At 47.2% G+C, this 15,874-nt stretch overlaps 5 protein-coding genes across 5 annotated transcripts; 2 read left to right on the forward strand and 3 right to left on the reverse strand.

The window, feature by feature from the left end:
- Window positions 1-2,500: 2,500 nt before the first annotated feature.
- On the forward strand, window positions 2,501-6,888 carry CCR75_008296 (uncharacterized protein; the record flags this gene model as incomplete). The annotated part of the gene is made up of 3 exons (XM_067966350.1): window positions 2,501-4,269; window positions 4,336-4,441; window positions 4,569-6,888. 2 exons carry the CDS (start codon window positions 2,501-2,503, stop codon window positions 4,436-4,438), a joined length of 1,872 nt encoding a protein of 623 aa, XP_067822286.1. The 3' UTR covers window positions 4,439-4,441; window positions 4,569-6,888.
- Window positions 4,549-6,876, reverse strand: CCR75_008297 (uncharacterized protein; the record flags this gene model as incomplete). The annotated part of the gene is made up of 1 exon (XM_067966351.1): window positions 4,549-6,876. One exon carries the CDS (start codon window positions 6,874-6,876, stop codon window positions 4,549-4,551), a length of 2,328 nt encoding a protein of 775 aa, XP_067822287.1.
- Window positions 6,889-8,050: 1,162 nt separating the features above from the next.
- CCR75_008298 (uncharacterized protein) lies at window positions 8,051-9,283 on the forward strand. Its single transcript, XM_067966352.1, has 5 exons — window positions 8,051-8,182; window positions 8,308-8,459; window positions 8,481-8,568; window positions 8,633-8,872; window positions 8,943-9,283. Exons 1-5 carry the CDS (start codon window positions 8,153-8,155, stop codon window positions 9,072-9,074), a joined length of 642 nt encoding a protein of 213 aa, XP_067822338.1. The 5' UTR covers window positions 8,051-8,152; the 3' UTR covers window positions 9,075-9,283.
- Window positions 9,284-9,317: 34 nt separating this feature from the next.
- On the reverse strand, window positions 9,318-11,217 carry CCR75_008299 (uncharacterized protein). The gene is made up of 7 exons (XM_067966353.1): window positions 10,933-11,217; window positions 10,641-10,859; window positions 10,425-10,588; window positions 10,144-10,326; window positions 9,986-10,082; window positions 9,512-9,926; window positions 9,318-9,448 (listed from the first exon to the last, which is right to left on the reverse strand). The coding sequence occupies exons 1-6, from the start codon at window positions 11,184-11,186 to the stop codon at window positions 9,593-9,595; spliced, it is 1,251 nt and encodes a 416-aa protein (XP_067822339.1). The 5' UTR covers window positions 11,187-11,217; the 3' UTR covers window positions 9,318-9,448; window positions 9,512-9,592.
- Window positions 11,218-11,246: 29 nt separating this feature from the next.
- CCR75_008300 (uncharacterized protein) lies at window positions 11,247-12,625 on the reverse strand (the record flags this gene model as incomplete). The annotated part of the gene is made up of 3 exons (XM_067966354.1): window positions 11,247-12,039; window positions 12,123-12,223; window positions 12,487-12,625. The coding sequence occupies 3 exons, from the start codon at window positions 12,623-12,625 to the stop codon at window positions 11,425-11,427; spliced, it is 855 nt and encodes a 284-aa protein (XP_067822410.1). The 3' UTR covers window positions 11,247-11,424.
- Window positions 12,626-15,874: the final 3,249 nt, after the last annotated feature.

Raw genomic sequence — 15,874 nt, forward strand, 5'->3', positions numbered from 1 at the left:
GTGCGCACTTTTCGAACGGTCTTCCAACCGTTCGATACGGTAAGTCTGCACCGTCGATTCCAATGAGTGACGTTTACCGCGCTCGTGATCAAGACCCTCCTTCAATACATGGAGGAAGTGTTCGAGCTTGTCGATCTTCGACTCTAGATCCGACACATAGGTCGGAAATAATACTCCCTCCTTCACCAGAACCATTGGTGGATTCCCACGGTGGTCAACGTTTCCTTGTGGAACGCATCGTAAGCCACCGTGATGTGGAGGGGCAGCGAACGAGTTATCTTGTTCTCTGGCGCGTTATCCACGTTCGCATGACACTTGGGAGCCTCGGTCCCAGCTGGATGTTGACGTTAAGGGCCTCGTCCGTCAGTATGACGAGACCCATCCGATGGATCAGAAGGTCCATCGGATGGGTCTGAAAATACGCGCCCCTTGCGCTTGTAAATCGATTGCAAAACGTCAATCGCATCGCGCATCTCGATAGAGATGTGAGCCCTTGCCCATGGCGAAGAAAGGAAATAAACAACCCCTTCCACTCGTTTCGTGTTGTCGACACAACACGGACAGGGATCACCCCACGTGAGGCATGGAAGTCCTGCCCCACGAGACAACCGATGCAGTTTAAATCTTGCACCGGTTGAAGTACGTTTCCAAACTTAACGCGAATCGCGTTAAGCTTTTGAAGCCAGGCTTCGCGCCCAATGTCTTTGACATTGCGAATGAACGCGTTCCAGGATCGCATCAACTAGCTTTTATTTCGCTTGTTGTTGCCATTATTCCATCGATGCTTAAGAAAAACATCGAGATAAAAATCCTCCTCAACACGATAGGTCTTCGCGCTGGGGTCAAGGCCATGTAGCTTTTTCGCATAAATAAGGGAGAGGAGTAGTCTCTCCTGACAAGCTACTGACTAGCCGTTCGGGCAAAAGCCACGGCTTCTTCTCAGGGGCAAGACAATACATTTTATTGTCTTCACTCCCCTGAGCGGTACCCACTGAAGCAGGTGTACCACAAGAACTTTTATTACGATTGCTTACGCCATCGTCACCACCACGCACAGGGATAAGTGCGGCTGACGGCACGGAAGACGGTGCTGGCGATGAGGAATCATCCTCATCGTCGGAACCGAACATGCTATAGCGAATACTATTAGCACGTCTTTCTGATTGTGCCCCCTCATTCGAACTCATAGTCAGCCGGCTGACGACGATTAGGCGACTATTCTGCTCTGTCCGAGTCGGCCATTTCGTCCGATTCGCATTCGTAGTCGACCTCCAAAGAGGGACCGCATACACGTGGTGAAACACCACGTCAACCCGCAACGTTAAGTGTTGCGGGAGAAGATGATACTACGGCATACGAAATGTCTGCCGCAAGAGACAATAAGGCGTCGCCCGCGGCTGCATGTACCGCAGCCAAAGGTTCCGTATTATTCGCTGACCGCATAGACTCGTTAACCATGCGATAGACTTGAAAATGATGGTTCTGACCAATCAACATCATTTTCACTAAAGCGGTCCTATAGTGACCACTCTATTCAATGACAGTCTGTGTGATTGTCGTTTAAAGGGGGGGGGTAATAGGGTGTATCGTTACATTATACTAACACTTAAAGATTGTTAATAAATAGATAATTCAAAAGGTAGATAATGTTTTTGGAATATTACTTTACATAGTAATATTCGAAGAGCTCATCTATTGGTAGATATAGGCCTTTGTATCTACTTGCTCCGCGGTCCAGTCAGCACTGGACGCGCGCAAGGAGAGAGACAGACAAGACTTTATTACATGTCTTGTATGAATGTATAATTAAGCTAGTAGAAAATAGATAGAAACAGAAGAACTTAATTATATTAAATATAGTTTGTTTTTAACCCTCTTTGAAGCAAGTGTTCACAGAGAGTCTTCCTCTGCACGTACTAGTGTACATGAATTGACGTGTGGCACCACTTGCACTGAAACAGTGCAAAGATGACCTGTACTGAAGCAGTACAAGTCGGCAGTGCCCAGTTACACGGTACCCGTGTGTTCGAAGAGCTTGTACGGTAAGCAGGCGTGCTAACACGAGCAGACTTAAAGTCGACTCAGCGCATAGCGCTATGGCAACTGCCTCGTCGAAAGTAGCAGGATGGGATCGGAATAATTCCGTCCGGGCAACGCCCTCATTAGTACCCTAATAAATCCTAGTCAAAGGGATTTATGGGCTCGTAGAACCAAGTGGCAACTAGTGCCCGAGAGTATAAACCTTAGAAAGGCTGCCGTCTATCACAGATCAATGCGCAAGCCTTAGGTGCTTTAAGATCAAAAGGGGAACTGTACTTTATTTAATTATTTCTCTCGCGAGGTTTGAATGTTATATCCGCCAATCGAAGGGCCAGTAGGAAAGCGAGTGCCAAGTTGCATCACTGGTTGAAGTTTCCCGTCTCATTATCAACCAATCTCGTGGTGCCAACCTACCATTTGAAAGTGTGGGCAATAGGAAACATTTCAAAAGAAAGCAACGATGACATCGGCCGAGCTCCAGTTTCTCGTGCATTTTAATCAAACGCTGTGCGTCTCTTTGTCGCCGAATATAGCTACGGTCTCCAGCATTCTTGTATTAATCCAGCAATTTGAAGGTGTTCCTCACTCTCTGCTCGATCTCTACGTGAACGGCCGTAAGCTGGACGTGTTTAGCCATGTCCCATCCTTCCCGACAATTATTCGTGCACGGCTACGCGGTGGTCTGCGAGGTGGCAAAGGTGGATTTGGTGCTATGCTTCGAAGTATGGGAAAGGCTTCAGGCGGTAGGACTACTACAAATTTTGGTGCGTGCCGAGACCTGCACGGCCGTCGCCTGCGCCACGTAAACCAAGAGGTAGCCATGCTTAAGTGGCACCAAGAAGCGGAAGATCGAAAAAAAAATGACAATAACGCATTTGAAGACCGAGAAGTGCTTGATGAAGAAACGCCTAGCGGTATTCCTGGCTGGTATTTGGCCACACCATCGTGGGCAGAAGGTATCAAGAAGTCGTACATGAAGAGACGCCGTAATACGGTATTGTGCAGAAGCTGGTTAAAGGCTAGAGAAGGGGGTTGCATACCTCCGTCTGGTGCGCCTCGATGGTGGGGCTGCCCGCGTGGACGAGACTGCGACTTTGCTCATGGAGAGGAAGAACTGCGGGGCGGAAGTTTGACGGAGCTCAAGCGCGCGAAAAGCGAGACGGATCAGCAAGCCAAGCAAAACCAATTGCAAGAATACGTTGACTTTGAACAAGAGATGCCAGAGGATGTGATGGATGCAATAATGAATGGATTGCGACGTCGAAAGAAGAAAACAGAGGTTCCGAGGATACAGCAGGAATTTCATGCATCCGTGTTAATACCGGATGCAAGTTCATACATTTGTGTGCGCTCTGTACGACACTCGGTTCCAGTAGTAAAAAAGTGGCTAAAATTGGTGGGATCAGAAGAGGGAGATGGAAGCGTGACTACAACATTTCAACACGGATTGTGCGAATTACGTGGTCGAGGTAATTTTGGCACGGCCGCGATGCGACACTGTTGTGCTTTGACTCAGGGAAAATGGTATTATGAAGTGCGTCTCGTGACTGCTGGAGTTGTGCAACTTGGCTGGGCAGACTCGACACTGGAGGCAAATTCGGCCACGGGCGATGGTGTCGGTGATCATGAGCGGTCGTGGGCTTATGATGGGGCCCGAAGGGTTAAGTGGAATGGTGGCAAGGACGAGGAGTACGGTTCAGACGATTCATGGAGCAAAAACGATGTGATTGGTTGCTTGCTGGACCTTAATGAAGGCACGGTGGCGTTTACTCGGAACGGTGTTGATCTTGGTGTGGCGTTTCGCAACGTTAAGCACATGTCCAGTGACCGAGGATTATTTCCTGCCATAAGCGTTGAGCAGACGGAAATTATGCTGATAAATATTGGCTCCCAACCTTTTGTGTACGAGGCTCGCGGCTTTGATCCTGTAATTGAGGCATTGGACGCTGAAGAATTGGGCGGATTTGATAATAATGCTTCCGTCAAGAGCTACGGTAGTTACATCAGCAATGACGAAGTGTCTTGCACTGTAGGCCTAGATACCACCAAAAAGCAGATCGAAGCGAGCGTATTAGAAAGTGTAAAGACGGACACCCCAAAGGGTCCTCAGACGGAGGCAACAACGACTACGCCGATCGACCTACTAAAGTTTAAGACCATCGCGTCACTTGAGGCCTTGGGCTTGGAGAAGCTGAAGGTGGAATTGAGTCGTCGTGGGTTGAAGTGTGGGTAAGTATGGGCTTATATTGAGGCTGATAGTATTATTGCTTACTAGTTCTGATTGTTGTTCAATAGCGGTAACTTGACGGAGCGTGCGGCACGGCTGCTGACCGTTCGAGGAAAAGCCTGGGACGAAATTGATGCCAAAATCAAAGCGAAGAAAAGATTGTGGATGTAAAATGTAGGTGCATTTGAGAATTAGATACAGTATGCAGCGTGCAAAAGGATGCAGCACACACATTTGTCAAGCAGCATGTACCTGTTAAAACCTGAACACTGACAAGGTATTTACTTCTTCTGGCGTGTAGTAGTGACCGACGTGAACGACATGCTCGGCTTGAAAGTAGAATGAGGCTGTGGAGGTGGTGACGGAAATTGGGGCATCCCTGAAGAAAATTGTTGTCCTAACTGAGAAGCACGTGGATAGCCCACATTAGGACGTGGAGTGACGAAGTTGCCGTAATCAGGCGAGGATTTGTGAAACTGCATCGCGAGTGAAGCAACATCAAACGCCCCTCCACCACTGTTTGTTTGAGACGGCGGGGGAGGCGGAGGCTGTGGATAGCCACGTACTTGCATTCCATCCGGCGATGCGTTTAGTGGCGCACAGTGTAGAGGAGGTTGCTGCCGTATCATTGGGGGCATGGAATATCGTGGCGGCCCTGTCGCAAAGAAACTATTGCAGATAGGCATCGGACTTTTGAATTTCGCTTGCTCCTGTTGCTGCTTTACAAGTGGTTGTTGTTGCGATAACTGAGGTGGTTGGGGTGGATGATGCAGAGCTGATTGTGGCAGTGGGAAAGGCTCGCAGCCTCGCACAGACTTGGCGAAATCGGCGAAATTGAAACTTGTAGTATTATCATTTGTCTTGCTCTGAGCACCTTCGCTTTCTGTGGCTTTTAATATATCAGGATGAGGTGGCGATGTACTTTGTGGCTCGTCTTGATTGGCAAGCTGTATATCTTCGTCAGACGTGTCTACGACAGAGACAGAGGCATCAGAATGCAGGGAGAATGAAGAAGCTCGAGCAAAGCCAAAGCGTGACTGGCCCTCAGTATTTGAAGACAATACTGACTGCTGCTGCGGTTCTTCAACTAGTAACTTCGCCCCAAACTCAATCTCGTTGACCTTGATCTCGCTCTCTGTATTGGCATGCTGATTTTTTTGTTTGCGCGAAAAAAATTCTTTCTCCTCTTCGAGAACAATTTCCACCTGAACAGGTTTAAGCTCAATCATTTCATCCTTAGCTTGATCGCATAGCAAAGCTTTAAGATTATCCTGATGCCCTGCCTCGTAAAATTGCGCAAGCCGCAATTGGGCGTACTGTCGAAACTCTATCAAACAATTGCGTTGCGCGTTCTCGATGAATACAATATCATCAGCGAATTTCTCGCGAAGACGCAATCTTTTGATAAACGTTGTTGCTACGTGAAATTGCCCGCACTTCATTGCCTTTCGAATCAGCAGCTCAATGTTGTACTGAGGAAGGTACTCTACCTTGTTATCATTTATGGTAGGCATTGCTTCATTATTCGCACCGGTAAGCGCAGCTTCAGCAGCAGCAATAGCCATGTTAAACGGGTTCTTTGCTAAATCAAATTTAATCGCATACTTTATGGCTTTGTAAAATTCTTTCTGCACAATCATTGCATCCACCACATATCGAAGCAGATTAAGCGATGAATCCTTACTGCCCTCATCCAGCTTAAACTCACGCAGATAGCGTAACGAGGTCACAAAATCACCCACACGAGCCGTCTCACGTACCAAAACTTCATAAAGATTGGCTTGCGTATCGTCCGTATTTGACAACTTGTTTATGCATTTGACGGCCTGGGACCACTGCCGTTGCCTCATCATTTCCACTGCAAGTGCTTCCGGCGGGAACTCTTGAAACAGCTGCATCTCCATGACGCTGGAGACGGCCTCATCCCAGCTCCTGGTCTCTAACATTCCTGCTACCAATTGTGGGGCAGAAAACATGCCCAGCAGTCCAAACTGCTTAGCAAATTTAAGCGCTGCACGAAATTTTTGTGCGCGAATCATGGCTTGGATAAGCGCAGGAGGTGTCCAACATGGCCGCTCTGCAGAAGTGGAAAGCTGCTCGAATTTTGGGACCATTTCCTGTGCTAGCCGCACGGCTGCATTAAATTGCAGCGCGCGCACCATTTCGCTAATGATTAGTGTGATCAGCGCTGCATTACTTTGAAGCTGTAAAATTCGTACCAGCCGCACTGCTTGCTCCAATGAGTGTGGGCTCTTGGCTTTCTCCAACATAAGGCGTACGACGTCCGACTTCTGAAAACGGGAGCCCAGATATGGGCTTGCGGCAATAATGAATGCAGCTTCTGCAAATTTTTTACTCACAAGTAGCTGCTGAAGTCGCATCTCTAGCTGCTCGGGGCTTGCACTGTCAACGAAAGTGCGAGCGTGGGCGATGCCAAGTTCAAAAACGGAGGGGGTGGGCTTGACTGGAGGCTTAAGTTTTTCACTGCATTGCTTCTTTGGCTGTGATTTTGAGCGCGATAAACCACTAGTAGACCGCGGTTTTACTGCAGTGACGGCAGGACTGGCTTGAGAGATGCTCCGCCAGTTCGCGGGCGCCGGCTGAGTCATGGAAGGCGAGCTTAACGTGGAGAGTTTTGAAGGAGAAGCTAACTTGTTTTAAGCCAATGTATGCGTGAATTAGATCTGACTAATGACATGCTAGATACAAAACGCTTTATTAATAATTGTGGTGACACACCTTTCATTAGCTTAATCTTTTCGAAGATGGCGCGTTGAAGTCGTAAGAATCAAGTCGGGCAAGAATATCCGACTTCCAGCCATCGCTTTTCGTAAAATGCTTCGTGCGACATCAATTCAGCCGCACTCTTTTATATTGCTCTCAGCCTCAAGCGAAGGCAGAGAATTTACAGATTGAACACAATCCTTCTTTCGGAAGACATAGTTCAATGCAGTTTGGGTGAAAACGATGAAAGCACGGCATCACGCGCACGCGGCCGCCAATCTTAAACGCGCTCAGACACATGGTGCAGCTCGCACTTTCTAAAGCTTGCATAATTATTTCCCTACAGTACGCAATGCATGTGAAGGTATTCAGAACGCTTAAAGTATGTCCGAGCCATCCTCTATGAAGAATTTTGACTCGCTGCCACATTATTAAATTCAAACGCGCCACACAGGCTGAGCTTAGCGCAGCAGCTTCGATTCTCATTTAGCGTCTCAATTTGTACGAGGTGCACAAAGTTGTTGCTATCGAAGTCGCGGTTACTCAAAAGCATTGACAGCATCTCACCATCCAACTGCTCGAATAGTGTACGACTCATACGCAGAACGCCGCGGGACGTCTGTCTCGTTATCTGCTGCTCAATTCGAATCGTATCGTACTTGAATTTCAGTAAGATCAGTTCTAGTAGTGATATGACGTCGCACAAGACAAGAAGTAGTCCGACTAGGCACAGATTGAGGGGTATCAATACGTAGATCAATACGTAGAAGACGTCGACGTAAGCAGCTAAAACGGGCAAAAAACGTACGAGCTATAGCAAACGGAATAAGAATTTGTGTTAATATATAGCGAGGAGGCAATTACGATACCCAAGCCTCCCCTTGCTAGAATTACCTCTTAATGACTAATAAGAACATGTGGCGCCCTGACTGTTAAAGCGCTTCGATTGGTGGAAACATGCTTTGGCGCCTGTGCGTAATCTTTTCCTCCAATTGTCGGATGCAATTTCTGGAAGGGTAAGGGCTCTTCTCTGCGCGCAGAAGTCAGGCAAGACGGGAGAACGACAACGGCAGAGTCGCTGACATTGAACAAGGGAAGAAGCCGCCGCGCCTAATCGACGCAGTCATCGCGTTTTCTTCCTTAACCTGCGACGTCTAAGCCATGGGCGATAATAATAAGGAGTATAAGTTGGTAAGGCTGCATGCGCGGTGAAGAAGAAAAGATTTCATCCCGATGACTGTCTTTTCTTTCTTTGGATTTCCCCCTCCGATCGGAGTATTACGGCTATCCCATTCACCTTGAAAATTGTTGTGTAGGTTGTGCTGGGTAGTGGTGGCGTTGGTAAATCTGCACTGACTATCCGTCTAGTGACTGACAATTTCCTCGAAGATTATGATCCCACGATTGGTAGCGATATGCTAAGTGCTACACTGTATTGCTTCCGAAACTCACTTTCTCCACGATTTGGGTAAACAGAGGATAGCTACAGAAAGCAGACAACCATTGACAACAGTCCGGCGTTGCTGGATATTTTGGATACGGCCGGCCAGGAAGAGTACACGTCCATGCAAGACCAGGTTTGCTGCTTTTGTAGGTGATGGAGACTTTTCTTGGCTAAGTAGATGCTGTGTATTTTATCAGTGGATGCGAGAAGGAAAAGGATTCTTGCTTGTATACAGTGTGACGAGCCGCAGCTCTTTTGATGACATTGCCGCGTTTAAAGACAAGATACTGCGAGCCAAGGACGTGGATAACGTGCCTATTGTGCTGGTCGGAAATAAGTGCGACTTGGATAATCAGAGGCAGGTGGCTACTAGTGAAGGCAAAGAGCTCGCACGCCAGTGGGGATGTGCCTTTATGGAAACTAGTGCGAAGGAGAGAGTAAGTTGTTTTGTCAGCTTTTACAATTTGCATGCGGACTATATGCGGAAATTTAATGCTGTTGTTGCAGTGCTTGAATGAGGAGTGCTTTTATCAGGTTGTGCGCGAGATTAGGAAATCTGAGCGCCCTGTGCGTGCGGAGCGACCGCAACTTACCCAAAAGCCGCAAAAAAAGTCGGGGCTCAAATGCAACATCCTATAGAAGTGGGCAGTCTATTTGAGTTCTCGCCACGTTACACGAGGTCCCCCAGCTTTCATCGTATCTTTACGGCCTTCCTAATGCATACAAAACAATCTCTTCAGAATTTAATAAACCAGCTCACTCATTTTTTTCGTTGTCGCCCATGCGAAAAGCCGTTTGCGTCATCATTACCTTGAATAAGAAAAATCTTGAAGGTTATTACAACGCAAGCTGCTTTTATAAAAGACAGCAACGTGCCTGATTGCCTGTTTGATTTGTTGTTGCTTCACGCTACTAATTTAAATACTGACGAATGGTGAATTATCGATGTATTGCTATTTCTATTGCGTAACAAGTATATCCAACCGAAGGATGCATGTATGCTAAGGCCAAGGCTAAGCAATAAATAATTGTAAGTATTCGTGTCATTGAAGTCAAATTCGTTTTGGCATACTCACTCCACTCTTAACCATTCCGCTACAGTCCGCAAAATTCATATTAAAATGTAAATTCTAATTGTTTCGAATAGCATCTGGAGTCTAAACCTCTGCTACCTTTACTTCAACATCGCCCAAAAGATTTTTTTTCGACACGTTGTACGCCGATATAGTCTCGTCAGTGTCAGGCAACTCTTTTTTAATGTTCAAAAATGCAGGCAACAAGATATCCTGATCGTTTTTGCAAGAAGCTTGCACATGCAATATAGCGAGTCCCGCAAGGTTTCCTGGCTCCTTGTAAACGTGAATCTGGAACGACTGATTTTCATACAAGAAACACATACGTTGCTGCTTTATAACATGACGCGTCGGGTCGCAACGATGCCTTACAGCGTATGAGTAATCGCGTGCACTTAAAACGCGCTTTAGGTGCACCCTATGCAGCAAATGTAATATGTAAGAGGTTGTTTGTAAACAAGGTTCGACTCTACGTACACATCTCCAGTTTCAAGATATCGAACGGTTGTCATGCCATAAGCAGGAATACCATACTGAGAGCGGCAACGTACAAAAGAGTAGTCCTTGCTTGTTTCTGCAGGAGGAAAAAGTTAAAAGTCCAGCTACTTAACATTATTTAGATTATAAAGACGTACTAGCAGCTTCAGGTTTCAAATAGACCTTCTCTACCTCAAAGTCTTCATGATGAAAAGGTATCTCCACCAATGGCTCCGCAAGCAAGTACTTTCTCGAAGCCTTCACTGTGGACGGAATGCCACACAATCCTGCTGCTGTGTCCACCAGCCGCTGCATTTTCCCTTCGAACGTGGTAGAGTTATCTTCAGTAAAAAGTAGCAAAACATTATTTTATAGATTAAAGACCAGAAGTCCAAAAGGAATGACCAATTGGCTGTTGCAAACGGAATTAGCTGCATACCGAAGACGTAGAGCTTTGGATGACCAATCCAAGCACGACAAGTGCGTTCATCAGCTGCACGCGCTTCTTCAATCGATTCAATTCGAATTCCATTGTTTTCTAGCGAGTAAAACTTCTCGGCACCGTGAGCAGCCGTCACCAAGTGAAAAATGGCAATGTAGCGACTGCAGCAGTAGAAGTTTAGTCTTAAGTAAAATTGCTTACGAATTCACGTACGTGTCTCGAAGAGTGACAGTATCGAGGTCGTGCTCAAGCTTGAGTACTTCCCACTGCTCAGGCGTCATGTATGCTGAGCCGTCCATAACACCACGATCGCATAGGATCACGCAAGGCTTGCCACTATCCTGTGCCAACGAGTAAAACGAATCCTCGAGTGAAATTTGGAGACTTAAAATTTGCCACTGGAAGTTGAGAACGTCTTTTTCTTGGAGGTCTCTGACAATTTTGTAAGATTCGTAAGATTGTTTCTTTGTAAGAATCAGGGCATTTGCCGATTCCCGCCACTTACAGAAAAAAAGCTCCGCCAGTTTGCAACAACGTCGAGGCTTCCGGCACAACGTATACTCGAAAGCCGCGTTCTCGAAAAAACGTTGAGAGGCGGTCAAGGGACGTAGTCTTGCCAGCGCATGGTCCGCCCGTAAGAACGAATTTGTAGATAGGCGCAATATCTTTTTGTCCTGATTGAATCGGGCTAAGAAGAGGAAGTGGAGAGTCGGCTGCTAAATTAGTGCAGTTCTGAGACCACACCTTGTTCTTGCTCATAATACGCGCTCACAGTTGGCTTTCCACGAACGGGTAATGTGAAGCATTCAGTACAAATAGGTTTAAAAGGGTATACCCTTTATCTTAACTCGCTGTTACCATTTTTCAGTTCTTCACTACTTCAATAAAAAAATTACTGGTTTCCTCATTTAAGTAAACACACTATAAATTGTGGTCAATGCCATTCCAACCAGGGTCCATCGTATTAAAACAACCTTTTAACTTTTAAACGGCTCACTTAAGGAGACGTCGATCGCGACATCATCTCCGGAGAAGAATGAGGAGAAGCTGATGGCATTGGCGAGCCTGAGTTGGCCGAGCCTTCATCTTCACTGACTGAAACTGAAGAATTGTCGACAGAATGCTGCCTTAGATAAGTATTATTGTAGGGCTGTACCTTTGGAGGTGGAGCTGCTGTCGCCAATGGTGTCGGTAAGAACGCAGGATCTAGAGCATCCAGATTAAAACTGTCATCTGCATCTAGCATAGGGAGATCGTCAAGAGCCATTTCTAGCTGTTCATCAGACGGCACTACATTCATCATGTGAGTAGATACAGGCTGAATCATCTGCACGACTTGTAGCGTAGAATCAGGCGCAGCACGGGCTGTTTTCGCAGCTCCCGCGTCAAGTGCGTAATTTCTTGTCGGCAGTGATGACATTGGATCGATGGACATGCCCGCTGTATGTTCCTGCTTGGCCGTTTTTTTTATATAAGTCGACGCGTGAGGATTAGAACGGGATTGTTTAGAAGCGGCTATTGTAGCATCAGAATACGGTGTAGAGAGATGTGTTCGCTCAGAAGGATTCAAATCCACTGCATTTCGAGACGGAGACGATTGTCGCGAGGATAGCTGCACGATGATGGCACCATCCAATGTTATTGAATAAATGTTCAATGTATCGTCCAAAAAGCAATCTAGGCGAATCGACTTACGACACGAACAGGGTACTCAGACAGTAGCTCTAATGGTGCAGCCATATGTTGGCGAACGCTGCGCGTCATGCGGCCTACTTCGCCTGCTCCACGCTTGCGCCCTGTTATCAAAGAATAGAAAAATCAGTCAGCTATGTAATGCATTTGTCTTCTCATCAATTCTTAATTGTCACCCTTTGACTTTTTAAGGTTGCCCTTTTGCAACGCTTCCGTAGGAAACTACATGTGCAGAGCATCAGTGTGAGATCAGTATCCATTCAGCAGCTTGTATGTTGGAGTGCTCGCAGCCGAACCTCCTGGTCTATGGAATACAAGCGCAAAAGTCAGTCGTAGAAGTAATCATCGCGCATTGCTGACACATTACCAGGAATCCACTTCAAAATTGTCAGATGCCCTATATTCTTAGGCTGCTTTGTCCATTTGCGTGTGCGAATCTCCGAGACGGGAGTACGGGGGAGCACTCCGTAGGCTCGCGTGGATGCTTGTGATGACATGAGTGGCATAAGAGTTGATAGTTCGATCACGAGTGAAATATATCGCTGTTATTAACATACAAATAAAAAAAAATATTGTTTTCAAGTATAGTTTATTGATACATTTAATTATATACACATACGTAAAAATGTGATACTGGTTTTGTTCGAGTAATGACTTTTTTTGTCTGGCTTCATATGGATGTGTAGGCGGACAGGTCTTAATGCGACCACGCTCTACTTAAGCACACACCTAAGCATAGCGAGGAAGCGGTAATCCGGCTTCACGTGCGCACTTGTTCACTAGGTAGTATTTTCAAGACTATAATCGAATCAAACATTAATTCCGATTTTAAACCAATCCTAAAATGCCATCTCTGTAGATAAGCACTAATTTGTATTGCGAGCGTATCTTTCTAGATACCTCGCGTAACGGATGACGCTAGCCATCATCCCCGCTAATTTGAATGCCCTCAGTGACATCACATACACAGGGGTGGGTCACAATGTAAGCCACACTCAAGTGGTGGGTCTAATTACTCCACTTATGTAACGGGGCACTGCGACTTGTACTGTTTCAGTACAAGTCCACTTCACACTGCTTCAGTGTATGTGACGGGATTGTAAGACACAGGGCAACTTTTGACCGTTGCCCCATCTTCCCCCTTTAAGAACGAATCTACATTTTGGAATTCGTCAAAGAGGAGCGAGAAACAGCGACCTGCTTTACACGCCGGTTAGTTCCCTCAATCACTGTAGCGACCTGTGTTCTCATACACGGCGCCAAACATGCCACCTACAAAGAAGCCAAGCTGGTGGGTCGTCTGCTAAGACACCCACCCAACCACGCACGAAGCGCACGCGCAGCATTAATACGCCGCCGTCGCTCAGTGCCACAGTTACAACGTCGACAGCTACTGCTGCTGTCGCGTTAACTGAACTGAATGATCCATCCCACTTTCATAGTGAGAATGTAAATTCGTCGCTCATTGTCGACTACAATGAGTCAGCACCGCTGCCAACACCTCATAGTAGGAATGAGTATAGCGAGCTATTGAGGAAGGATGATGGGGCTTTATTGCCCATCAAAACTCCTCTCATTGCTACTAATATGGAGACACCAACGTTTTACAATGCTGTCTCGTCGTCTGCGCTGGCTAGCGTAGCGACCAAAAATGAGAGCGCTGCCCATAAAGGCGCAGCTGCTTCTCACTACAACACCTATCGTTTAGACAATCATTCACAATGGGTCTGACGCAGAAGAGTCTGACCGTAAAGCTTCATCGACAGCACATGAGTGTGTCCAGTCGGTGTCACAAGCCAGTCGTATCGAACGGGGCTTTGTGACGGATGGCATACCACTACTCCCTCTCCATCTAAATGGCCTCGTGTAAGCGGGCCAAGAGCGTCGCTCCTAGAGTGCGCTATACTAAACCCTCCTAATTATTATGGCGTCTTTAATTTATGGAAGGTTAGGGGAAATCGCTTTGACGAGTTTTCCCGATCCCGGTCGTGTTGCGTTCAAATGAAACGCCCGACGAATACGAGGCTAACTTCACGCGCCGCTTTCAATCGCATTACGAAACGATCGCAGCGAATTAATTCGCCCGCTTGCGTGGGAAAGAAATTGTGGGCTGGACAAATCCCCTGTTTCTTCTTACCGCGCTACTCCTGCTAGTCCATTTGAGACTAGCGGAGGGGCCTCAGCTGGTGCTTCTTTTCATAGACAGTCACCAAGCCGGGCACATCAATACGTAGGGTATCGATCGGTTCCCAAGAATCGAAACTCTTCAGATATCGCTCCACTTGGCGAAGATTTGATACTCCTGCCTCACCGAGCGGTGGGCAAGCAACCTTCCAATAAGGAAGCGTTGGTTCCTACCCGCATCCATCAGTGAAGACGGCGCCCGATAGGAGTGGCGATCTCGCCCACCTACTCGCGGCTGCATTACCCGCGTCCGTTCAGTCGCAGGCAATTAGCGCTGTTGAACGACGCAATGGGTATCTCGACAGTCAAGTCTTGCGACTGACCTCGGACGTTCAGGGTGTCCACTCGAAGGATCGTCAGGGCTGAAACTTCGGCTTGACATCTTAGAGAAATTGGTGCTGAGGGACTCGCATTACGTGCGTGGTATCCCTCGCTCTCCGATTCCTTATCGTGGTGGAGAAGTCATTCAACTGATAGTTTTTCGCCTCCCCCGTCTCCCTCCCCCCATCGACGCTCGACTCACAGTCGGCGTCACCATTGGTCCCTTTCGACGGATGGGGGAATGTGATCTCTTCTAACTTAACATACCATTTCAGACGACCCACGTATAATACGGGGGGGGGTGCGTCTTTACGTACGAAGGAAGGGGGAGAGCCTATAATTTAGATCTCCACCTCTTCTACCACAGTAAACGGCCCAATGAAACGCGGCAATACCTTAATAGTACCTCCAGGTAGTTCAGAATTTGCATTTTTTGGTAGGGTAGCAGTGGTAAATAGTACTTTTTCTCCTACTCTAAAGCGTTCACTTTTTGCGACCATTTCGGTCAGCAAATTTTTCTTGACTATCATGTGCGCTTGCCATCGCGTCACGGACTTTCCGTGTGATGACTAATCGCTCATCCACAAAGCGTTGAGCCTCGCTCACGCTCTCAGCATCAAACTTGCCTATGATACCGCCGAGAGATCGGTCATAAGGTGTGGTTTTATTGACCACTGCTAAACTGGCAGGGTCACTAGGGCAAGTTTCTGTCGTTGAGATGATACCCTCGCGGGTCATCGTCATATTGACAAAACTATGTCCCTCTTTCGCACTGAGCGTAGTGAAGGGCCCTCCCCCACTAAGACTCGGGCTGCGCACAAACGAGACTGGCGTCCGAGGATGGCGCAGTCCGTTAATATAAAACGGTGTCTCAACCGTACTGGCGTGGACACGTTTTCTATAGCGAACTCCACGAAGGGCAATTGTTTGCTCCATTCTTTTAATGTCGCTACCATGCGCAATCAATTCGCCACGACCCAATTGGCACGTTCCGTTTGACCATCGATCTGGAACTGATCTGCTGTCGACATGTGGAGCTTGCTACCTAGCAGCTCAAACGCATGACGCCAAAAATCAGTCGTAAAAGTGTGGATCCCGGTCCGATACTATGGACTCAGACATCCCGTGTAGTCGGTATACATGATTTAGGAACAATAGAGCTGCCTCCTTGCCTGTAATCGATGTTTTACATGGTGCTATGCACCATTTTGCTCAGTCTGTCTACAAAGACGAAGAGCCCCGTCCGACCC

This window comes from Bremia lactucae, assembly GCF_004359215.1.
Source record: "Bremia lactucae strain SF5 chromosome Unknown BlacSF5_NotPlaced_17_SHOA01000003.1_2250557bp, whole genome shotgun sequence".
In the NCBI taxonomy this organism is placed as follows: domain Eukaryota; phylum Oomycota; class Peronosporomycetes; order Peronosporales; family Peronosporaceae; genus Bremia; species Bremia lactucae.